The sequence below is a fragment of the Caretta caretta genome, chromosome 14, assembly GCF_965140235.1.
Source record: "Caretta caretta isolate rCarCar2 chromosome 14, rCarCar1.hap1, whole genome shotgun sequence".
NCBI lineage: Eukaryota > Metazoa > Chordata > Testudines > Cheloniidae > Caretta > Caretta caretta.
The window spans coordinates 9,114,875-9,140,289 of record NC_134219.1 but is presented as its reverse complement, the minus strand read 5'-3'; the positions used below and the strand labels follow the sequence as shown (position 1 = coordinate 9,140,289).

Below are 25,415 nucleotides of genomic sequence, written 5' to 3'. Positions count from 1 at the left end.
ATTAGCACTAAAACTGTCTAAAACTAACAAACTACTATTTTACAACAAACAGGATCTATATGTAGAAAGGAGTGAGGGAAGCACTTGAATTAACAAGCCTGGATCGCTCCGACGACTGTCACTGGTGGTAAGAAGGAACTCTGGTGGGTTGGGGGAAGCTCTGCTCTCTTACACCAGCACACAGTGGTGTGTGGCAACAGGGCATTCACGCCACCCGTTTGGGTACTGCTGAGGGGGGAAAATGTCCAATATCTTTGTACAGGATGCGTGTACACCTATAGTGGAATGGACATGTGCAATCAATTGAAGAAGAACAAACAGCGGTCTCACAGATTACCTTAATGGACAGTACTCAGCCAGTCAGGGTTGGTAGCTGAAGGACTCCATTCTTAGAGATAGGCCTTCCCCACAATAAATCTATTGAACGCCAACAAGAATAACAAATACCCTCTCTTCTGTTCCAGAGCAGGTGCCAGCCAGGGTCCCTCCAGAATACTTACTGCGTGTCTTGGTCTCAAGGTCGACTTTATGCCTTTCTCCTGATACCCAAAGTCATGAAGATGATCAGGCAGGGAGGATATGGCTACAGTGACACAAAAAGCCCCCTTAATGGCCCAGAGCATATTTAGTAGCAGACTTACTGCACCTGTGTACAGTGACTTATCTCTTTCCCAGACTTGTAGACAAATTCACCAGAACTTCCAAGTCTCCAACTGTTTAAACCTTTCAAGTCTCTACCAAGAGAATTTAAATCGATTTCTACAGTTTAAATAACATGGAACACTTTGTGGCTGTTTGGCAGTGGGAGGCAGGGAGAAGCATGCAGCATGGGTTTTTATAGTAAGGTAAAATTAAATAAGATGAATTTTAAAAAGCCCTTTGTAACAATCCCCATTTTGTAGCTTTCTTCTTCCAAACTTTGAGCAGAGGAGTTGGGCTTCATCAGTGCTTATAGGAAAATAGAAGCTTAGTTTTCAGCTACTTTTATATTAACTAGTTGTACCTAGTCAATGAGTATCTCTAACATCCTTTTTAGGGAAACCTTTCATCTAACTACCCTCTGTCTTATATCTGTGAGAGAGAGAGCTCAAATTAGGTTTCTGTTAAAGGGTTCTTTTGTCAAACTAACAGCAAGTGATATTTTAGTCTTCCATGGATGTTTGTGAGGTAGTAACAATGCAATAATTGTGAAAGAAGCAAAATGCAAACTCCAAGAATTCTTTATAGAAGTCACTGTATTGTAGTAAGTGCAATAAAAACAGACAATGAATCAGTACAGTTAAGATACTTGTGCTCAGTGTTTGTCTTTTCAAAATTAATAAGTTAAAATATAAAAACTATATGTTCAAACAAATTACATTAGGAAATCAGTATACATGTAAATCCTAAAACTAAGTAACAGGAGGATGTAACAATAAGCAGTACAGTTTCTTAAAGAATTTAGCCTTCCACAGTGTTAGAACTTCTTCAGTTTAGTTTCTTACCATAGACAAACTTCGTAAAATTGTAATGATGCTTCTCTATTTTTAAAAAAAAAAATCTTCAAACTACTATATTTCTCCTCTCCAAAATCAACAGATGTTTTGTTGCTTTATTGAATTTGGTTATTTAATACAGATAACTTTCACAGCTAGTGTGCCTGGTACTATACAACGGATGAAGTGTGCTGAATAGTTATGGTACTATAGTAATATACATAACTGGTATGGTAGAGATAGTTTATTAATAGCTATCAATTGTTCTCCATGTCCAATGGAGGTAGAACAAGAAGCAACGGGCTTAAACTGCACCAATGGAGATTTAGGTTAGATATTAAGAAAACCTTTCTAACTATAAGAGTAATTAAGCTCTGGAATAGGATTCCAAGGGAGGCTGTGGAATCCCCATTATTGGAGGTTTTTAAGAACAAGTTGGACAAACAGCTGCCAGGGATGGTCTAGGTTTACTTGGTCCTGCCTCAGCATGGGTGGCTGGAGTAGATGGCCTGTCAAGGTCCCTTCCAGCTCTACATTTTTATGATTCCATGACTTAGCTGTGGGCCAATCTGTAAAAACCAATAAGTATCACAATAAAACTTAAAACTAAATCCAAAATTATAAAATGTTAAAATACTTATAAATACAGATTAAAAAAGACATACACCATTAGTCTGTATATGATCACCATACTGCTAGCTTTTTCCTTATACTATAAATGGCATGATAATATACCTATCTATATATGGTAATATACATAAGTACTTTATATGGGTCACCTTAAAATATAATCTTCCCTCTTACTTTCCCTGAAAAGATCAAAACCAAATTATAGGTTGCAATTAATTACAGCCAAGATTGTATCTGCCAATAATTCATTTACTAAGTCAAAAAAGGAAAATTAATTACCTGTATTAACTACTGTGGAATCTGCTGTCCACATACTGCAGTAAAGACTAGTATTGATGTCACTTAAGTTGGTACATGTTCAGTCTAGTGGTGAATTTGGCTCCATATTGATAAACAATTACTTACTTTCTTCTGGGCTTTCAAACACCACAAAAAAAACCACAACAACAAAACTTGACTATACACGACCATTACAGTTCCCAGGATATTCTGCATAGGAGTTAGAGGGGGTTACAACAGAGTTGTTAGACCTACTTAAATTCCAGTTCCATTCAGTCCGCCTCCTGAAATTCCACTAGATGTTAATATCAGATACAGGATTCTTCTTTACTTTCTCTTTTATCTGTTGTTGAACATTGCTGCTGTTAAACTCTTAAATATAACTACATTATTTTACTAGTGGGTGAAAGGAACTAATACAGATGTAAGGCAATCTAAAAAGCATATTAATAGGTTCCATTTATTCCAGCCAGTTGCCTGCACGTAGTTGAAAGCAAGGACTGCAATAATAATCTGCTGCTCTCTCTTAACTGATGAAGCAAACTAATTTTAAAAGCAAAGGGGCTGGGGCATATGAGTTATGAGGAGAGGTTGAGGGAACTGGGTTTATTTAGTCTGCAGAAGAGTGAGGGGGGGATTTGATAGCAGCCTTCAACTACCTGAAGGGGGGATTCCAAAGAAGATGGAGATAGGCTGTTCTCAGTGATGGCAGATGACAGAACAAGTTGCAGTGGGGGAGGTCTAGGTTGGATATTAGGAAAAACTTTTTCACTAGGAGGGTTGTGGAGCACTGGAATGGGTTACCTAGGGAGGTGAAGGAATCGCCGTCCTTAGAGGTTTTTAAGGCCCAGCTTGACAAAGCCCTGGCTGGGATGATTTACTTGGTGTTGGACTTGCTTTGAGCAGGGGGTTGGACTAGCTGACATCCTGAGGTCTCTTCCAACCCTAATCTTCTATGAATCTATGACCAAAAATAGTTCAGTCACCATGATTACAGATTTTAAAGGGTTTCCTAGCATTCAAGATTTTGGAGCAGCTCCATCACTACTCTTCTTCTTATAAGTGCTGGGTCATATTTTGTTTCTAAGTTTGTGTTATTGATATGAAAACTTACATATCATTTCAGTTTTATACAAATAAAGGATGAAGCCTCTCTATGTTGAATATCCAGTTTTCTTCATCCTTTCCAAGAGACAATAACTTAAAAATTTCCTAAGGGGGAATTGAATCATGACAGCTACATTGAAACAAAGTATTCAGATACAAAACAATGACTTGAAAATTGCATATGGCAGTTGATACTAATGACACTATGTCAGAGTTGTACTTGCTCTAAGAGAAAGATTTAGTTCTCATTTTGGACAGTGGACTTTTTTTTTCCTGTTATGTTCTGAGAACATAACAGGAAAAAAACTTTAATACCTTGCAATGTTTTGAGTCTAGTGGGAATTTCAACTTAATGCACTAAGTACCTTATTTTTTGGAGCAAATTGTTTTATTTTTTTACCTGAATGTCATAGGCAACGAGCCCACTAAATGAAAATCCTAAATAAAATGTCACATTTTCATTTCCTGGAGGCACTGAATCAAAATGTAAAGGCAAAATATGAATCGGCCCAACATGACCCCGTGCACATACTTTCCCCTTTTCTGTCCAGCCATTCACTCTTTTTAAGACACTATGAACTTTGCCTATTTTCCATACATCTCCATGTAGCCACTTCATTCGTCGTTCATTTAGGGAGCCATCAATTAATTTATCAATCCTAGTCTTGTGTACAAACTTTCCTAGACCATTGCCTTTTCCCAGGAAAAAATGTGTGTAGATTCTCTTTTTTCTTGGAGCAACGTTTTTCATCTTGATGTCATACAAGTGCTTCATGGACTGAAGAGCAGCTATGAGAATATCATTTTTATCCGGATTAGATTCTCTGTCTAATGCATCATCTGGCCAGTACAGTAAGGTGAGCAAAAAATGGGCACTTGCTGGAAATGCTGTTCTTCTCTGTTTAAAGAATCTATTGCTGAGTTCTCTAAGTGTTTCAAAAGGAAGAAGTTTGGAAGATCCAGGAGATAAACATGCTAGTGTGATGTGACACAAAATATAATTGATGAGATCAATGTCCTCCAAGCTTCCTTTCTGTGGGTCTTCTGCATATAAGCTAATTATTTTTTCTAGCTTCTTAACTGACCTCTCATCCTTTGAATCTGAAAACAATGAAAGCATGGTAGTGACACTGCCACCACCATACTTATAAATGTTCATACGTCTGACGAGTTGGGTTTCAGGTCCGGCTTTGTTTTCTCCCATAGGATACTCTGAGGTAAAGAACTTAGCATACACCTCAGACTGTCTTTTCAACCACTTTCTGGGATTGTAAACTTGTTCTTCCTTCTCCACTGCCTCATTTTCTTTGTTCTGGTTTTTATCTGTTTGGAAGTAACTTAGGTCTTCTGAAATCCATTCCAGAGCATTATAAATTTTCTGGCGTAAGCCTTTTAAACAACTGTGAAGCTTTCCCCAGGGTTTTTTAATTTCCTCAGGAATGTAGTCTGTTAGCAAATAACGCATAAGCTCAGGATGTTCCCCTTGTGTGTTTCTGGGAAATACCTCAAGTGTAGACAGAAATTTTAGTAGACGACATCCCACTTCAACCTCTCCAAAATATCCAGCATTGTTCATGTTGTCGATCTCTGACTTTGCAGCCTGTTGTGCAGCCCTGAAGCATTTCATAGCTTTAAGGGCAATTTCTATCATCTCAATGACTTCACCAGGCGTGGCCCCATCTGTCTCTTTGTCCACAGTAGAACTAAACCATTTCCTGTACACTTGACCTTCTGTATCCAAAATAAAAGAATCATATGGCAAATGAGATTTGGCTACCCCTGCCCAATATTCTGCATCCTCAAATTTCTCATGATGGTAATGCAGTCGAGCAAGCTGCTGGGCAAAGTAGGCATCTTTTCCCAGGCATTCGTATGCAGTTTTTAAAACCTCTATAGCTTTTTCACAGTTTTCAACCTTACAGACATGCTCAATGAATGGAGAGAAGAGGCTGTCAGTATTGTCTCCCCTGCTTTTCTTGTCACGTCGTATGAACAGATCTCTGATGAATTTTATGAACTCTTCCCGTCCAAATCTGTGCTGAAAAAGCATTTTTTCCTGGAGAAGATTCATTGCAATTTGACTTTGAGGCTCACTTCCTGAGAGTTGATGCAGAATTTCCTTAGCAACCAGGTGATGTATTATTTGAACACATGAAATATAGGTGGTATTTGCTCTTAATTCAATGAAAATAAGTCTTGCCTGTTCACTTAAGTTGTTTTTGAAATCATACTCTCTCTTTTCTGTATATGCCCCGAGCCCTAGAAAAGCTTCACAGTGTGATAATGAAATATATGAACCATGTACATAGGAATTGAGCAAAGCAACATACTTCATCAAACTAGTAACAGGGGAGGAAAGGTCTATGCCTTCCTTCCAGTGCTCTACAAACTCTGTGACATATGTTTCCTTAAACTCCTTACTCATCAAGACAAACGTAATCATAAATTCAGGCTTGAAGTCTTTCTGCTCTTCAAGCTTTTCAATTTTGGTTTTAAACAGGTGTTTCTCTTGGTCTGAGAGTTTGTGAGTGACAGCAACTGTATCGAGGGGAGAAGCTTTGCAAAGCTTTTCAGGGACATTAGATCGTTTACAGCCCATGAGGATGAAACAAGGCTTGGATGAATGACCTCTTCGAGCTGCCATTGCATCCATTAAATCATTCTTTAATTCATCTAGATAATCTTCATCGTAGTCTTCAACAAGGAGGAGGACTGGGAGAGAATTCTTCATGTCATTTTCATCATATTCTCTAAAATTAACTGCATGTTGGGAGACAGTTGCAACTGGATATGAAGATCTGACCACAGCACATCTTAAATCCTTTCTTCTTTTCCATAGTACTTGCCTTGCAATGGTGCTTCCTCCGCTTCCAGGTTGATGAAATATTTGTAGTTTAGCCACAGACCACCTGATTCTGTTCTCGTGCAAAATACCATCTAAGATTTTATGAACATCTCTGCAGGCATCACGTTCAATGACATCTCCACAGCCCCCTTTATCAGCAAGCCAGAAATTTTTCCAGCTGACTTTTCTACCTTGGTAAAATGTTTGTTCTATCTCTTGTATTTCTTTTGTGCTCAGAAGATCCAGTTTGATATCATCACATTGATTTGTACACAGTATTTCAAGGGAAAACATTTTCTCTTCTTCCAATGTTGGAAGCACACACAGACCTCTTGTGGAAACTGGTAAACGTCTGAGACATACTGTAGATGGCATCATGTTTTGAATAGTGGTATCTACGTGACTTAGCTTCATGCCCACAATGCTCCTCTGTTCTAGTGTCTCAATGCTACAAGATGCCTGAGCTAGGTTAGCCCACTTCTCATAATTTTCTTTGGACTCTGCAATGCACATGATATAATCCATACCATTCATTTCTGTATAGAATTCCTGGAAGGTGTCTACAATTGGCTTCTCCACAGGTGATGATAGTAGGAAAAGTACCACAAAAGATCCCTTTGGAAGGATTTCATCACAGATAAAAGAAATGGCTTTCTTAAGATACTTCTTTTTAGTTCTAATCCAAGTATTTTCATCACAAGGTTTTTCATCACCAAGGAAGTCACTGCGTCCATTGCAAAATATCCAGCTGGTGTAAACATCTAGGCCCAAATGTTTTTTAAATTCAGTGGTGTTCATCTTGCTTTCATTGGCATAATTTTGCAAAAAATGCAAATGTGTTGCATGATGCTCTTTGTACTTGGCATATAAACCTGACACATTGGAATCCTCATCAAAATCAAACACACAGAAAATATTCATGCGCATTAAAAAGTTGACAGACTTAAGATCTTCCTTTCTGCATCTGTTTGTGACAAGGATGTAACTCAGGTAGTCATCTATATAGTTCTTGCCATCATTTAATAGGACTAATAACTTACGTCCTAAATCTTGTGAAGTTTCTATGAGGTCTTCATTACTGGAGGACTCAGCCATTTCTCTTCTAATATCCCTCTCTTGTAAACCCTGAATAAAATCCACTAACTGTTCTTCATTCTTTAGAGGTTCAGAATTGGCCTTAAGTCTTTGATAGAGAACTGAATTTTTTTCACATATTGTCTTATTGCTGTTTTCATTAAATCTAGGTAAGCGTACTTGAAAAATCTTCCCCTTCACTGTACTGGATGATGGTTCAATGTCAACCTCCACCACAAAGCGTTGGTCTTGAATGTCCTTCTCAATCACTTCAATAAAAACAGGAGGGTGAATGCATATTCTTGCAGCTTCTTGGTCAGATGCATTGAAACATTTTGCAATGTTTTTATCCAATGCATCAACATAGATGTCTCTGTGTCTGACTGGCACACCTATTATCTGCCCATGTTCATAATCCTTGTCACCTTCAAACCTGTCCATGACACCAAAGTGTATCGTTCCATTACTTCGGATATTCATGCAGGCTGAGCCAAATCGAATCACTTCAAAGGCAAACTTTGCTTCAAGCAGTGGTCTGTCTAGTTCCGCAGCAATTGCAAAGGATTTGTATTCATGGCAAGGGGTGATCAAATCAATGACTCCTGTTTCAGGAGAAAGGACTGTGTTTTTCACATACTTAAAATTAATATCTTGAGTACCAAATGGTCGAAATCTGCTCAGAGTTAAAGCTTCAACTCTTTTTTTATGCATTGAATGACTTTTTCCATTTTCTGTCCTGCCAAAAGTAGACACTGATTTTTCTGTGTCTTCCCTGCTAGACTCTTCTAGTGGACCAGAGATGTCTGTTTCGGAAGCTGCATGCTGGTGAAAAGTTACTTGAGAACTTGGTACATTTTTAGGCCGTGTGATTTGGATGTTCTTCAAGCCACATTCTCTCTTTTCAGCTGGTACATTAGCTGTTGTAGGCATGTTAGAATTCCTGATTTTCATTTTTTCCCCCTGAGCATTAATTGTTCTACCAGTGTCACTCAAGATTTCTGGAGTCTTAAAACTGGGATTATCTGCTTGCCCTATACCTGCTTTTTTGTTCAAACATTCCAAAAGTTCATTTCTTTCACATATAAGTACATGGATTTGGCCTTTTTTCATACCAATGCTTTTGAGAAAAGATTCATCTATTTTTCTAAGCACTGGACCTGTTACTTCTTCCTCCCATAGCTTTTTCACATATTCTTCTTTTATTCCAATGGACTCTAGCCAGTCTCTGACGTGACACTCATTCCATTCAGCCAAAGGTAACGTTTTGTAGTCTAAGAATAAAATAAGTTTTAATAAAAATAAATAATAATAAATCAGAAAAAACGTGAGGTCACCCTGAGCAATTCAGCATGCTGTGTTCTTGTAGTTATAATCCTCCTTGAGAGCGAGCATGCGCATGTATGCGTGGGTTGGTGGATTGAGTATAAAACTGGGGATCAGGAACTCCTACATTCTCTCACTCATTTGCTGTCTAGTCTTGGGCAAGTCACTGAGCCATTGTGGGTCTGAGTTTCCCAATCTGTAAAATGGGAATAATACCTATTTACCCACCTTGCAGGGCTGTTGAGAGGATTCACAGTTGTGTACCATACAGTGGACCATTTACTTGTACTTATATGTTTAAAAATAATTATGGGGAAATATCTTAAAAGCAAGGTACATACCCATTTTCTCTTGAAGTGGGTTTATCCCCCTGCTGATAAATGAAGATCTAAAGTAGAAGAAAACATACATACATGTGTTTCAGAAAATCATTTCCACGTAATCCAGATTTACTCTATCTATACTGTAATTAATTTTTTGCACCATTTGTCTTTTTATGTACATTATTTCTTCATTTTCAAAATCTTGGATTGCCATCTAGCACTCTGCTTTTCATAGTCTGACATAAAAGTGGTGGAAAATAAATCCAGTAATGCATAGAAAATAACATAACTCATTAGTCATGAACTTGGGAGCTTAAATTCGTAACTCTCTAGACACTAAAAATCATGGACTGAATAGAGACACTGGATTTAATGCTTATTACAACAATCTATAACCCACTAACTCCCCTCCAGCTGTTTCCTCCCTCCCCTTTCCCCCCTTTGACTGGAGAGGCCTTAACAGGCCATTTCACCTTGAATGATACCTTGAAATATGGGTTAACTACTTATGCTAAACAATCTATTTCATCTTGTATTTAGCTGTGACACTCTGGTTAAGTTTCCAAGACATGAAGAGCTCTGTGTAAGCTTGAAAACTTGTCTCTCTCACCAACAGAAGTTGGTCCAATAAAAGATACAACCTCACCCACCTTGTTTCCCTGAGGGCTTGTCTATACTTACAGCACTGCAGCCTGCCACTGTAGCTCTTACTGAAGACACTATGTACATCAATGGGAGAGCTTCTCCTGTCAGCATAGGTACTCCACCTGACCAGGACGCGGTAACTATGTTGACGGGAGAAGCTCTTCTGCTGAGATCGCGCTGTCTACACCGGGAGTTAGGTTGGTATAACTGCCTCACTCAGGGGTGTGGATCCGACGTAGTTATAGTCTGAACGATATAGTTATAGCAACATCAGTTTGTAGTGCGGACCAGGGCTAAGTAACCTGTCTGCCAAGTGCTGCACTCAAACAGCCTGTAGCTTGCAAAATTGGGAAAACACCTTAGATTTCCCCCATTCCACCTCTTTTTTAGCCAAACATGGCATGTTAATGAAGCCAAATTAATATTGATAACGACAGTGATAATGGGTCCACCTCTCAAATAGTGCTACATAGACAGGACTTAATCCTTGACTAATCTCCTGTATCACAGAACCTCCTGCTCATCTCACTGCATCTGCATCTCCAAGAGAGTGAGCTGGATACATTTTCTCATTTGCGAGACGCTTGCCTATGGGTAGGAAGAAATTATCATTGGGTCTGATTGGCATCCCATGGTGAGTTTTAGGGCTTGGCTAGATGATGAGTTAGTGTGCAACCAGAGGGGTGTATGCTATAGTGTGTTCCAAGGGGAAGGGTCCAGCTGGAGGTGTGGGCTCTGGAGTGGGGCTGGGGATGAGGGGTTTGGGGTGCAGGAGGGTGCTGCAGGCTGGGATCGAGGGGTTCGGAGGGTGGGAGGGGGATAAGGGCTGAGGTCCGGGGTTGGCTCAGGGGCACAGGCTCTGGGCGGCGCTTACCTCAAGCAGCTCCTGGAAGCAGCGGCATGTCTCTTCTCTGGCTCCTTCACCGAGGCGCGGCCAGGCGGCTGTGCATGCTGCCCTGTCCTCAGGCACCACCCCTGAAGCTCTCATTGGCTGCAGTTCCCGGCCAATGGGAGCTGTGGGTGTGGCGCTTGGGGCGGGGGCAGCGTGCAGAGTGGAGCCCCCGGCTGCCCCTATGCATAGGAGCCAGGGAGGGCCATGCCACTGCTTTCAGGAGCTGTGTGGAGTGCCCCATCACCACCACCACGCTCCCTGACTGGAGCCTCGGAGCGGGGCAAGCCCCAAACCCTGCTCCTCAGCGGGAGCTCAAGGGCTGGATTAAAATGGCCCATACAGATAAGCCTAAACTGTTAGAAAAAATTTTCCCCTTCTTTTAGTGACAGTTCAGGTTGCAGAAGCACACAGCCAGCCACCCAAAACCTTACAATCATAGACATCAGAAGAGAAGAGTCGTCTCCATGCCTCATTGCCTTCATACTGCCTACAGGACTGTGCTAATGCACTCTGACACCTCCAACAGGTACTGAAAATCAATTCATAGGACTGGAAGGGACCATCTGGGTCATTGAGGCCAGTCCCTGGCTAGCACAGGCCACCCCATTGTATAATCCTGTTCATAAAAGTATCAAGTTCCATTTTAAAACTATTACGATTGTTTGCTCCCACTATTCCTGTTGGGGGGGGGGGGGTCCAGGACCTCTGTTGGTGGTGAGAAACCTTCTAATTTCCAGCCTAAATGTATTCATGGCCAGTTTATAGACACCAGTCCTCAAGTTTAAAGATCCCTTCTCCCTCCCTGGTGTTTTCACAGACAGCAATCCTATCCCCTCAGCCTTAACTTTGCTAGGCTAAATAAGACAATACACACTCCAGCTTCATCCACTTGCATTGTAACCAAGGAACAAAACCAAACAAAAGCAATGCAACTTAATAGCAACCTCAGCAGTGTTAAACCACCTTAGCGACCCAGTGACTTGGTGGGTGTGACAGCCATATGTGCTGCCCTGTAGATACAAGTGCACCCAGAGGTTTAAGCATGGGGGGCACTCAACTTTCTGGAAGTTGGAAGGGCAGGAGGCTGTGCTGGGCAACCTGACTGCCACTTTAACCAGGGGTTTTGGCAGTTAATTCCACAGGTTTCTTGAGAAAGTCTATGCATAGTTAGCTATCAAATACAGTCCCAGCCCTATTTCCCTGGCTTATATTTTACACAAGGGGCTGTGCTGTCTGTGTAAAAAATGAGTTCACATCCCAGCTTGTTCCTGGTGGCAAATACCCTGTAGTGCAAGGTTTCTACACACCTGAGATCCAGTTCCTTAGTGGCAATTCCAGGCTCTTACCTGCTTCAGGGATGTGAATTCAGGTTTAAAGGCAGAAGACTCCTAAGGGTATGTCTACACTACAGAATAAGGTCGAATTTATAGAAGTCGGTTTTTTAGAAATCGGTTTTATAAATTCGAGTGTGTGTGTCCCCACAGTAAATGCTCTAAGTGCATTAAGTGCATTAACTCGGCGGAGCGCTTCCACAGTACCGAGGCAAGCGTCGACTTCCGGAGCGTTGCACTGTGGGTAGCTATCCCACAGTTCCCGCAGTCTCCGCTGCCCATTGGAATTCTGGGTTGAGATCCCAATGCCTGATGGGGCTAAAACATTGTCGCGGGTGGTTCTGGGTACATATCGTCAGCCTCCCGTTCCCTCCCTCCCCCCGTGAAAGCAAGGGCAGACAATCATTTCGCGCCTTTTTTCCTGAGTTACCTGTGCAGACGCCATACCATGGCAAGCATGGAGCCCGCTCAGGTAACCGTCACCCTATGTCTCCTGGGTGCTGGCAGACGCGGTACGGCATTGCTACACAGTAGCAGCAACCCCTTGCCTTGTGGCAGCAGACGGTACAGTACGACTGGTAGCCGTCATCGTCATGTCTGAGGTGCTCCTGGTCGCCTCTGTGAGGTCGATCAGGAGCGCCTGGGCAGACATGGGCACAGGGACTAAATTTGGAGTGACTTGACCAGGTCATTCTCTTTAGTCCTGCAGTCAGTCCTATTGAACCGTCTTATGGTGAGCGGGCAGGCGATACGGACTGCTAGCAGTCGTGCTGTACCATCTTCTGCCGAGCAGTCATGAGATGTGGATGGCATGCAGTCCGTCTGCTGCCAGCCAAAGATGTAAAAGATAGATGGAGTGGGTCAAAACAAGAAATAGACCAGATTTGTTTTGTACTCATTTGCTTCCCCCCCCTCCCCTGTCTAGGGGACTCATTCTTCTAGATCACACTGCAGTCAAGGTGCAGCGAGGTAAATCTAGCCATGTATCAATCAGAGGCCAGGCTAACCTTCTTGCTCCAATAAGGACAATAACTTAGGTGCACCATTTCTTATTGGAACCCTCTGTGAAGTCCTGCCTGAAATACTCCTTGATGTAAAGCCACCCCCTTTGTTGATTTTAGCTCCCTGAAGCCAACCCTGTAAGCGCCCCTCCCAGCGTCAGAGCAATGGCAAACAATCGGGCATCTGAGAGTGCTGTCCAGAGCAGTCACAATGGAGCGCTCTGATGGGGCTAAAACATTGTCGCGGGTGGTTCTGGGTACGTGTCGTCAGGCCCCCGTTCCCTCCCTCCCTCCGTGAAAGCAAGGGCAGACAATCATTTCGCGCCTTTTTTCCTGAGTTACCTGTGCAGACGCCATACCACAGTAAGCATGGAGCCCGCTCAGGTAACCGTCACCCTATGTCTCCTGGGTGCTGGCAGACGCGGTACGGCTTTGCTGCACAGTAGCAGCAACCCCTTGCCTTCTGGCAGCAGACGGTGCAATACGATTGGTAGTCGTCCTCATCGTGTCCGAGGTGCTCCTGGCCGCGTCGGCTGGGAGCGCCTGGGCAGACATGGGCGCAGGGACTAAATTTGGAGTGACTTGACCAGGTCATTCTCTTTAGTCCTGCAGTCAGTCCTATTGAACCGTCTTATGGTGAGCAGGCAGGCGATACGGACTGCTAGCAGTCGTACTGTACCATCTTCTGCCAGGCAGGCAAGAGATGAGGATTGCTAGCAGTCGTATTGCACCATCTTCTGCCAGGCAGGCAAGAGATGGGGATGGCTAGCAGGCGTACTGTACCATCTTCTGCCAAGCAGCCATGAGATGTGGATGGCATGCAGTCCTTCTGCACCGTCTGCTGCCAGCCAAAGATGTAAAAGATAGATGGAGTGGGTCAAAACAAGAAATAGACCAGATTTGTTTTGTACTCATTTGCCTCCTCCCCTGTCTAGGGGACTCATTCCTCTAGGTCACACTGCAGTCACTCACAGAGAAGGTGCAGCGAGGTAAATCTAGCCATGTATCAATCAGAGGCCAGGCTAACCTCCTTGTTCCAATAACAACGATAACTTAGGTGCACCATTTCTTATTGGAACCCTCCGTGCAGTCCTGCCTGAAATACTCCTTGATGTACAGGCACCCCCTTTGTTGATTTTAGCTCCCTGAAGCCAACCCTGTAAGCCGTGTCGTCAGTCGCCCCTCCCTCCGTCAGAGCAACGGCAGACAATCGTTCCGCGCCTTTTTTCTGTGCGGACGCCATACCACGGCAAGCATGGAGCCCGCTCAGCTCACTTTGGCAATTAGGAGCACATTAACCACCACACGCATTATTCAGCAGTATATGCAGCACCAGAACATGGCAACGCGATACCGGGCGAGGAGGCGACGTCAGCGCGGTCCCGTGAGTGATCAGGACATGGACACAGATTTCTCTGAAAGCATGGGCCCTGACAATGCATGCATCATGGTGCTAATGGGGCAGGTTCATGCTGTGGAACGCCGATTCTGGGCTCGGGAAACAAGCACAGACTGGTGGGACCGCATAGTGTTGCAGGTCTGGGACGATTCCCAGTGGCTGCGAAACTTTCGCATGCGTAAGGGCACTTTCATGGAACTTTGTGACTTGCTTTCCCCTGTCCTGAAGCGCATGAATACCAAGATGAGAGCAGCCCTCACAGTTGAGAAGCGAGTGGCGATAGCCCTGTGGAAGCTTGCAACGCCAGACAGCTACCGGTCAGTTGGGAATCAATTTGGAGTGGGCAAATCTACTGTGGGGGCTGCTGTGATGCAAGTAGCCCACGCAATCAAAGATCTGCTGATATCAAGGGTAGTGACCCTGGGAAATGTGCAGGTCATAGTGGATGGCTTTGCTGCAATGGGATTCCCTAACTGTGGTGGGGCCATAGACGGAACCCATATCCCTATCTTGGCACCGGAGCACCAAGCCGCCGAGTACATAAACCGCAAGGGGTACTTTTCAATAGTGCTGCAAGCTCTGGTGGATCACAAGGGACGTTTCACCAACATCAACGTGGGATGGCCGGGAAAGGTGCATGATGCTCGCATCTTCAGGAACTCTGGTCTGTTTCAAAAGCTGCAGGAAGGGACTTTATTCCCAGACCAGAAAATAACTGTTGGGGATGTTGAAATGCCTATCTGTATCCTTGGGGACCCAGCCTACCCCTTAATGCCATGGCTCATGAAGCCGTACACAGGCAGCCTGGACAGTGGTCAGGAGCTGTTCAACTACAGGCTGAGCAAGTGCAGAATGGTGGTAGAATGTGCATTTGGACGTTTAAAGGCGCGCTGGCGCAGTTTATTGACTCGCTTAGACCTCAGCGAAACCAATATTCCCACTGTTATTACTGCTTGCTGTGTGCTCCACAATATCTGTGAGAGTAAGGGGGAGACGTTTATGGCGGGGTGGGAGGTTGAGGCAAATCGCCTGGCTGCTGGTTACGCGCAGCCAGACACCAGGGCGGTTAGAAGAGCACAGGAGGGCGCGGTACGCATCAGAGAAGCTTTGAAAAACAGTTTCATGACTGGCCAGGCTACGGTGTAAAAGTTCTGTTTGTTTCTCCTTGATGAACCCCCCCGCCCCTTGGTTCACTCTACTTCCCTGTAAGCTAACCACCCTCCCCTCCTCCCTTTAATCATTGCTTGCAGAGCCAATAAAGTCATTGCTGCTTCACAGTCATGCATTCGTTATTCATTCATCACACAAATAGGGGGATGACTACCAAGGTATCCCAGGAGGGGTGGTGGAGGAGGGAAGGAAAATGCCACACAGCACTTTAAGCACAGCACTTTAAAAGTTTACAACTTTAAAATTTATTGAATGACAGCCTTCTTTTTTTTGGGCAATCCTCTGTGGGGGAGTGGCTGGTTGGCCGGAGGCCTCCCCACCGTGTTCTTGGGCGTCTGGGTGAGGAGGCTATGGAACTTGGGGAGGAGGGCGGTTGGTTACAGAGGGGCTGCAGTGGCAGTCTGTGCTCCAGCTGCCTTTGCTGCAGCTCAACCATACACTGGAGCATACTGGTTTGGTCCTGCAGCAGCCTCAGCATTGAATCCTGCCTCCTCTCATCACGCTGCCGCCACCTTTGAGCTTCAGCCCTGTCTTCAGCCCTCCACTTACTCTCTTCAGCCCGCCACTTACTCTCTTCAGCCCTCCACCTCTCCTCCCGGTCATTTTGTGCTTTCCTGCACTCTGACATTATTTGCCTCCACGCATTCGTCTGTGCTCTGTCAGTGTGGGAGGACAGCATGAGCTCGGAGAACATTTCATCGCGAGTGCGTTTTTTTTTCTTTCTAAGCTTCACTAGCCTCTGGGAAGGAGAAGATCCTGTGATCATTGAAACACATGCAGCTGGTGGAGAAAAAAAAAGGGACAGCGGTATTTAAAAAGACACATTTTATAAAACAGTGGCTACACTCTTTCAGGGTAAACCTTGAAAGTTAACATTACATACATAGCACATGTGCTTTCGTTACAAGGTCGCATTTTGCCTCCTCCCACCGCGTGAACGGATTTTGGTTGAATGCCAGCAAACATACACTGCAATGCTTTGTTCTACAGTGATTCCCCAGTACGTGTTGCTGGCCTGGAGTGGTAAAGTGTCCTACCATGAAGGACGAAATAAGGCTGCCCTCCCCAGAAACCTTTTGCAAAGGCAGAACCGCAAATGCCAGGGCAAAGTAATCTTTTCACATGCTTGCTTTTAAACCATGTATAGTATTTTAAAAGGTACACTCACCAGAGGTCCCTTCTCCGCCTGCTGGGTCCAGGAGGCAGCCTTGGGTGGGTTCGGGGGGTACTGGCTCCAGGTCTAGGGTGAGAAACAGTTCCTGGCTGTTGGGAAAACCGGTTTCTCCGCTTGCTTGCTGTGAGCTATCTACAACCTCCTCCTCATCATCATCTTCTTCGTCCCCAAAACCTGCTTCCGTATTGCCTCCATCTCCATTGAAGGAGTCAAACAACACGGCTGGGGTAGTGGTGGCTGAACCCCCTAAAATGGCATGCAGCTCATCATAGAAGCGGCATGTTTGGGGCTCTGACCCAGAGCGGCCGTTCGCCTCTCTGGTTTTCTGGTAGGCTTGCCTCAGCTCCTTCAGTTTCACGCGGCACTGCTTCGGGTCCCTGTTATGGCCTCTGTCCTTCATGCCCTGGGAGATTTTCAGAAAGGTTTTGGCATTTCGAAAACTGGAACGGAGTTCTGATAGCACGGATTCCTCTCCCCAAACAGCGATCAGATCCCGTACCTCCCGTTCAGTCCATGCTGGAGCTCTTTTGCGATTCTGGGACTCCATCATGGTCACCTCTGCTGATGAGCTCTGCATGGTCACCTGCAGCTTGCCACGCTGGCCAAACAGGAAATGAGATTCAAAAGTTCGCGGTTCTTTTCCTGTCTACCTGGCCAGTGCATCTGAGTTGAGAGCGCTGTCCAGAGCGGTCAGAATGGAGCACTCTGGGATAGCTCCCGGAGGCCAATACCATCGAATTGTGTCCACAGTACCCCAAATTCGAGCCGGCAACGTCGATTTAAGCGCTAATCCACTTGTCAGGGGTGGAGTAAGGAAATCGATTTTAAGAGCCCTTTAAGTCGAAATAAAGGGCTTCATTGTGTGGACGGGTGCAGGTTTAAATCGATTTAACGCTGCTAAATTCGATCTAAAGTCCTAGTGTAGACCAGGGCTTAGAGTGAATAAAGAGAGAGCCTGCAGCAAAAAGGCAAGTTAAGCAGGGCCCCTGATTTGAACCAGCCTTGTTTTTGGAGAGATGAGAAACCCTTGGTCCTAAAACTTTGATGGAGAGTAGATGGAGAGGTGAGTATAGAACTGGAGAAGGATGGTCCAATTCCTGTGAAGGAGACAGGGGAGAAGGGTCAGCGGGCTATTGGGACGGGGGGGAGAGATTGGTGATAGGGGCTTAAAAAGGAATGGGGAACAAATGCACACATTTAAGTAAACAGCAAGACCCTGGAACAGATGTGAGAGAGCGATGAGTAGCTGCTATCTATGCAATCACACCCCTCCCCCGAATTATTTTGCAAAAGCAACTCCAAGGCTGTACAAATACTTACAAAAAAATTCTTTTTAGGTGAGCGCTTCACAGCCCCTCGGGGGGGGGGGGGGCCTGATGCAGTGAAACCCCTTCCCCGGGAGTAGAGTGGGAACGTCAATTCCACGGCGGCCGTGCAAGGGGAGCTGACAAGGCAGCCAGAGCACTTGAGGAAACGAAAGTTATTTTTGACAGTCCTGGCTAAAGCTCGCCACGAGGGGCAGCAAAGCTCGACCGTGGAAATGGAGGCGTTTGGGGGTTGTTTGCCAGGTGAGGGGATGGGCTCCAGAGACCACCCGAACTGGGGTCAGGGTCAGCCCAATGGGGGGGGTGTTAATGGCCCTTAGCCCAGCCCCCAATGTCACCATCAGCAGCCCACGGGCCCACCGAAAATCCCAGCCTGCAGCAAAGCCCGGGGCACAGCCCGATTTCGCCCCATAGGCCCAGGGCTGGTGCAGAGGATGGGGACACCCCTCCCCCCGGCGGGCACGGTGCTCAGTGCCCGGTTCTGCCATTTGACGGCCAGGGACCAGGCACCGGGGAGAGACCCGGGCTGGGCCCCCGGGGACGACGTGCCGGGGCTCGGCGCCTCTGGCAGTGGGGCCCCCGCGCTGGAATTCCCCGGGCCGGGCCGCACGGCCCCGCGTGACTCTTCCCGGGGAGCCGCCCAGCAGTTGCCCCGGCAGGGCGGGGGCGACGCTTCCCCAAAGCCCCCTGCAGCTCCAGCGCCCGGGGCTGCCTCACCCGTCGCCGAGTGCCCCGTCCGCAGCCCCGAGCGAGGAGCCGCGGGTGTGCAGCCGCTCTCGGGGCGGGCTCGCCCGGCTCTGTCGCGCCCAGAAGGGCGGGTGGGGAGCGAGACACGCGGCTGCCGAGCTGGTGGCCATGTCACGCCCTCCCCCACGCAGTTAAAAATAAATGGCGCTAAAAAGACCGGCCCCCCCCCAGGCTTTCACTTGCGCTTCCCAGCCGCTGCTCAGCGCCCAGCTTGCGCCTGTTCCCGAGCCTGACCCGGGGTATGGTCGGCCCCTGGCACCCGGCCCCTGGCTTGGTCCCAGCGCTCGGCTCGCACCCGCCTGGCTGCTCCTAAAGCTGCTGCTTTTCTGCGTCCTTCGCTACCCTTCCTCTCGCGCCGGCTGGGAGACATGCAGCCGCCCTGCAATGGGTGCCAGTCACTGTGATGGGGAAGCGCCTGCGCTTTAAACTGGGTTTAAAGACACCCCCCCCACCCCCCCAGTCACGGCTGTGGGCTCAGCTAGCGGGTCTGCTTACCCCTACCAACCTCTGGGCGCTGCAGATGTTTGCTTTTCTTGCACAGCCCCCCCACCCACCCCGCTGGCTCCCAGAGGCCACGCTGCTGTAGGCCACAGCGAAAACCAATTCTGTTGGTGGCCTTCGCAGAGCAGCTGTAGACTGGGTGAGTCAGCCTCACCTCAGTCCCTGGAAAAATCATGGAGCAGGTCCTCAAAGAATCAATCCTGAAGCACTTGCATGAGAGGAAAGTGATCAGGAACAGCCAGCATGGATTCACCAAGGGAAGGTCATGCCTGACTAATCTAATCGCCTTCTATGATGAGATTACTGGTTCTGTGGATGAAGGGAAAGCAGTGGATGTATTGTTTCTTGACTTTAGCAAAGCTTTTGACACGGTCTCCCACAGTATTCTTGTCAGCAAGTTAAGGACGTATGGGCTGGAAGAATGCACTATAAGGTGGTAGAAAGCTGGCTAGATTGTCAGGCTCAACGGGTAGTTATCAATGGCTCCATGTCTAGTTGGCAGCCGGTATCAAGTGGAGTGCCCCAAGGGTCGGTCCTGGGGCCGGTTTTGGTCAATATCTTCATAAATGATCTGGAGGATGGTGTGGATTGCACTCTCAGCAAATTTGCGGATGATACTAAACTGGGAGGAGTGGTAGCTACGCTGGAGGGGAGGGATAGAATACAGAAGGACCTAGACAAATTGGAGGATTGAGCCAAAAGAAATCTGATGAGGTTCAATAAGGATAAGTGCAGGGTCCTGCACTTAGGACGGAAGAACCCAATGCACAGCTACAGACTAGGGACCGAATGGCTAGGCAGCAGTTCTGCGGAAAAGGACCTAGGGGTGACAGTGGACGAGAAGCTGGATATGAGTCAGCAGTGTGCCCTTGAGGCCAATGGCATTTTGGGATGTATAAGTAGGGGCATAGTGAGCAGATCGAGGGACGTGATCGTTCCCCTCTATTCGACATTGGTGAGGCCTCATCTGGAGTACTGTGTCCAGTTTTGGGCCCCACACTTCAAGAAGGATGTGGCTAAATTGGAGAGAGTCCAGCGAAGGGCAACAAAAATGATTAGGGGTCTGGAACACATGAGTTATGAGGAGAGGCTGAGGGAGCTGGGATTGTTTAGCCTGCAGAAGAGAAGAATGAGGGGGGATTTGATAGCTGCTTTCAACTACCTGAAAGGGGGTTCCAAAGAGGATGGCTCTAGACTGTTCTCAATGGTAGCAGATGACAGAACAAGGAGTAATGGTCTCAAGCTGCAGTGGGGGAGGTTTAGATTGGATATTAGGAAAAACTTTTTCACTAAGAGGGTGGTGAAACACTGGAATGCGTTACCTAGGGAGGTGGTAGAATCTCCTTCCTTAGAGGTTTTTAAGGTCAGGCTTGACAAAGCCCTGGCTGGGATGATTTAACTGGGAATTGGTCCTGCTTCGAGCAGGGGGTTGGACTAGATGACCTTCTGGGGTCCCTTCCAACCCTGATATTCTATGATTCTATGGGTGCCACGCCTGAGCCCGAGACATGAGCAGCGTGGTGGGGCTCACAGCGTAACGTGGGTTTGGGTTGACGAGCAGTGGCTGAAGGGAAAGGCCAGGGAGCTGGCTGCGCTCACGCCAGGCCTTCAGCACAGGGATGCCAGCGTGACAGCTGGACTGACAGTCGAGACGGGAGTTGGGACTCAGAAGCTTGCCATGCCCAATTGCTACTGGTCAGTGGGCAATCATTTTGGAGTTTGAAAAGCCACAGTGGGGACCATTGTCATGCAGGTGTGCAGGGCCATGCATCACCTTCCGCTATGCAGGTCTGTGATGCTCAGTAAAATGCAGGACATAATGGATGGAGTCACAGCAATGGGGTTCCTGAACTGGGGCCACAGCTGGTACACATATCCCAATTTTGAAACCAACCCACTTTGCCACAGTGTGCATGCACAGGAAGGGCTGCTTTTCTATGGTTAGGCAATCATTGGTGGATCACTAGGGATGCTTCACCAACATCTGCGTTGGCTGGTCACAGACATTGCATGAGGCGCATATCTTTAAGACCACAGGGGCTGTTCAGAAAGCTGCAAACAGTGACATTCTTTCCTGAGCTGTGGGTTACCAAGGGCAGTGTTGAAATGGCAACAGTAATCCCAGGGGACCCAGCCTACCTCCTGCTCCCCTCACTCATCAAACTCCACACCAGCCACCTCGACAGCACCAAGGAAAGAGTCAGTCAGCAGGTGCAGGACAGTTGAACATGCTTTTGGTAAGCTGAAGGGATGCTGTCATTCCGATCCAGTCTTGTTAGTAAGGAACACCAAAGATATCCCAGTGGTTATAGCTGCCTATTGTGTCCTGCATGAGATCTGTGAGGCAAGGTGGGGGAAGGGTGCAGCCAGGGCAGAGGGCCTCTGAGTTCAGTCAGATACAAGAGCTTAACACAGTGCTATGTGGCTGAGGAAGTGCTTGAAATTGAAAGAGACTTTCCTTAATGCGGTGTAGAGGCCTGTACTTTACCTGGCCCAGACTGTTTGGGGGCTGATTGTGGTGCTTGGTATACCTTTATTAATGAATGCACCTATTAATTTTGTGGTGCTTGCTGTACCTTTATAATTATTACACAGTTTGTCAATGCTCCTCTGTGTTCCATCAGCCTGCACAATAACATGCTTTCAATAGCCTTAGCCATTTCACAGCATATGTTGTGAAGTAATAAAGATGCATGTCTCCAAAAAAATAGATTTTTATTGTGTACCCAAACCAGTGCACAAGTGCTATGTTGCAACTAAAAACCAACTACAATAAAAACTTCTGAAATAAAAGAACAGAAAAGAATTTAACAAGGGGAAAGAACATTTATGGCTATTTCGGCTACCCTACAGCAACCATGGCTCTTGCAGGCCAGTGTAGGTGAAGCTGTGGTTTTCCTTCCTGTCCCATAGTATGGAGTGGTAGTGGGAGGAATTCAGCCCCTGCTGCCACCTGGAATGCGTGGGTGGGTAAGTAAGTAAGTAAAAGGAGGTGCTAAAATGGAGCTCTCCATTGACTTTCTAATTGTAGCCAATTATTTTATCATTCATTTATTGTGGGTGGTATAATGTTAGGATTATAGAAGTATAAGATTGGTTAGTAGTTGGAAGAGACGAATCTGTATGAGGTATCTAACTAAGTAGGGCTGAAACACAAGGCCTACAGCCTGAGGCCGGTATGAGTTTAGATTAGCCCTTAGAGTTAAGAAATGCTTGATGTAAGTAAGTGACTGAAGAATAACCCGATGTCACAAGATTAAAAATTGTAGCAATGAGTGGTATTGCAAAAAATTAGCTGCAAGATTAATTTTAGATTACAAAATGCCCTAGAGGTACTTTTTTTTTTTTTTTTTTTTTTTAACGTGTTCCTTAACCACTGGATACAGGTTGTGCGTCAGTGCTGAGCATAAAAGGAACTATACACAACCTATGGAAAACAGGGTACCCCAATATTCTCAGGGGACACAATACAATTAGGGAAAAGAAGGCTGACACTTTCACACACATGCACAGGATATGAGGTATAGTCAGAATCACATTATAAAAGAGGGTGCCCAGATTGGGAAAATTGAGCTCCCCCTGGGAAAACTCCAGCAGGAACCCTCCGTCTACTGATGATCAATCCATGAGAGACCCAGCAAACTCTCATACTATCTAGGAGGATATGAGTATGACTATAGCTATAATAAGTGCATAGATATAGTAGGATTTATCTCTGCTTGGATATTCATTGTTGGTAACTTTTAGCAATTTTATTAAAGAAGTTGTTCTAGTGAATGTATGTGTTACTTTCCTTAGTCTTCATGTGTTCTTAGAGACTCTAGATCTGAAACAAGTGGCAGAGGGAGCTTTCACTCTGTTGAGCTTGAGACTGTAGCCAGCAGAGCCAAACCCACAGTGGTGTAATACAACATTACTAAATGCATTGGATCCGAAGGGGCATGTGGCTGCATCGCTTCTTCCATGAGGCAAAGCTCCCAAGCCGGGAACGATCAGCAAATGGAGCAGCAAGCGGCGATATGGTCTTTGCCCAAGCAGTGGAGGCAACGTTGGTGCTAGTCACTCCCAGAGAAGGAGTGACGGCACGAAGCGCAGTACTTAAACCTGTCTTGCCTGGGCATCGTGCCCGGGCTGGGGAAGAGTCCTGCAAAGGGAAGGAAAGTCCAAAACGCTAACTAACAACTATGAACGGATAACGAATTACAACTAGAGAAAGAAAAAAACAAAACAAAAAAAACTACATACAAGGAAAAAACAAGTGAAAACACAGTACACATAGCAAGCTAAGAGCACCAAGGAACAGGCGTTCCGACTCTGGCCATGCAGCAGTAAGAGGGAACTCCAGGCCCCTCTGTTCATGGTTTGATGCAGCACAAGCTTCCAGGCTCTCAGGGAATATGTCCTCCAGTATCCTCTTCTTTCGTCTCCTCATTTGGCTCAGATATTCCATGGGTGTGGTGGAAGGCTCCCTCAAGGCCACAATGGCAGCAGCTACAGATAAGACACACACAGGTATCATGTCTATAGTCACAACTGGAAGCAAAAGTTAAGTTTTGGAACCCCCTTTACTCGGTCCCTTAAATTTTAAACAAGACATGCTTATTGACACTTCAGCTTCAGAGTGCTTGTGCCCAGCACCATCGCTAGTCCCAGCCATGGTGAGTATGGCCCAGCAGAGGTGTGGGAGGAATTGTTCAGTTGTATGAAGCAATAACATTTTAGCCTATTTCCATGGGTACACATATAGGGCAACGACACTGAATACTGGCACTGTTTTCCACAGGGGGTGGTGATTTTAGCCGATATCTCGCTCCTGAGAGTAACAAAAGCACAGAGAAGCTGCTGCTGGTGTCCTGAAGCCGTCTGGGCCCATATGCTGCTAGCCTGTTACCTGCAATGGTGCCTGACGAAGTCATCGCAGAGTGGCGTAGGGAAGTGTCTATGGAGGAAGAAATAAGGCTGCCGTCCCAAGAATCCTTCAGGAGAGGATTGCAGAGTGCCTCCATGAATGTTCCATCAAGGTCTCTCAGGAGGACTCAAGGGACATCCCTGTGTACATAAACAAACTGCTTCACATGGCCCCCGCCTAACTCTAGAGGGAAATGAAAAACAGACAACAACTCTACCTGTGTTTGTTGTACCACCACCTCTTCTAGTAAGAGTAAATGTGTGTTCCAAGAATCAAGTCTTGTTTGTGATGTATTCTTCTGTAAATTGGCTACCTCTCAACGCTACTCTCGTGTTTACCTTTTGTTTTAGCTCCTGGAGGTGGAAGATGTCAGGCAAACAGGCTCCAATCCACATCTGTCCCTGACTATTTTTGATGGACACCATGTTGGTGTGAGCTCACTCATTGTTTTTTCTTATGGCCTTACGAAGTGATGGGGATACTTGAGACAAAGATCATTTTAGTTAGCCTCTGAGCACATCTGTTTATTGTTCCTAGCTCCTATTACAGGAGTACCTGAGCACTTAATAATCTTATTGTATTTATCCTCAACATCCCTGTGAAGAAGGGCAGAACTAAGGGGAACTGAGATACAGAGAGAGACTAAATGACTTGCTCAAGGTCACAGAGGAAATCTGTGGAGGGGAGCAGGGAGCTGAATCCAGGTCTCCCGAGGTTAAAGCAGGAATGACTTTCAGAGGTGCTTGCAGACCAAGAAATGTTTGTACTAGTTGGGAAAGTTTGCAACATGGCACCAGTTCTGCTGCACTGGTATTAGCAATATTAGGAATCCTGGAATAGATGGGCCACCAGCTGCCGACACCTTTCTAAACAGTGTCATGTAACTGCCCAGAACAGGTCTAAGCTGACACAGTGCTTAAAGCAGTTGCAACAGCCAGTGACTGACAGCAGGGCTCCTAACATCACAAAATGGAACTGAACCCATGTTAACAATAGACACACTCAAAGTCACTTCCCTGAACCACTACGAAGAATGGAGCAGTGGATAAAATAAACACCCTCTCGACCCATCTCTGATTTTAGTACAATAGCTAAGTGAATTTTGAATTGCAGGAAAAGAATGCTTTTCAAGGCTTCTAAAACACTGCAATTAATGATTCGTCTATAATTTCCTGTGTTCTCTGTGCATGTCTCCACTGCCCTCTGGTGGATGTAATGTCAAACTCAAATGTTTATTGGCCTAGTGGTTGCAGCATAAAAACTCT

General features: G+C 45.9%; 1 protein-coding gene and 1 long non-coding RNA gene across 5 annotated transcripts; one reads left to right on the top strand and one right to left on the bottom strand.

Annotated features, from left to right (window-relative positions):
* Positions 1-1,217: 1,217 nt before the first annotated feature.
* Positions 1,218-19,169, bottom strand: LOC125621876 (sterile alpha motif domain-containing protein 9-like). 4 transcript variants are annotated; one of them, XM_048819260.2, is made up of 6 exons: positions 19,036-19,153; positions 17,989-18,132; positions 17,603-17,765; positions 11,940-11,983; positions 9,075-9,121; positions 1,218-8,681 (listed from the first exon to the last, which is right to left on the bottom strand). In XM_048819260.2, the coding sequence occupies exons 5-6, from the start codon at positions 9,076-9,078 to the stop codon at positions 3,880-3,882; spliced, it is 4,806 nt and encodes a 1,601-aa protein (XP_048675217.2). In that variant the 5' UTR covers positions 9,079-9,121; positions 11,940-11,983; positions 17,603-17,765; positions 17,989-18,132; positions 19,036-19,153; the 3' UTR covers positions 1,218-3,879. The 4 variants fall into 4 exon arrangements, with proteins under 4 accessions (XP_048675217.2, XP_048675214.2, XP_048675218.2 ...); XM_048819257.2 differs by lacking the exon at positions 19,036-19,153 and adding an exon at positions 18,711-18,970; XM_048819261.2 differs by lacking the exon at positions 17,989-18,132 and having other exon boundaries at positions 19,036-19,169.
* Positions 18,042-24,422, top strand: LOC125621891 (uncharacterized). The gene is made up of 2 exons (XR_012664876.1): positions 18,042-18,236; positions 24,025-24,422. It is a non-coding gene; the product is annotated as an uncharacterized LOC125621891 (long non-coding RNA).
* Positions 24,423-25,415: the final 993 nt, after the last annotated feature.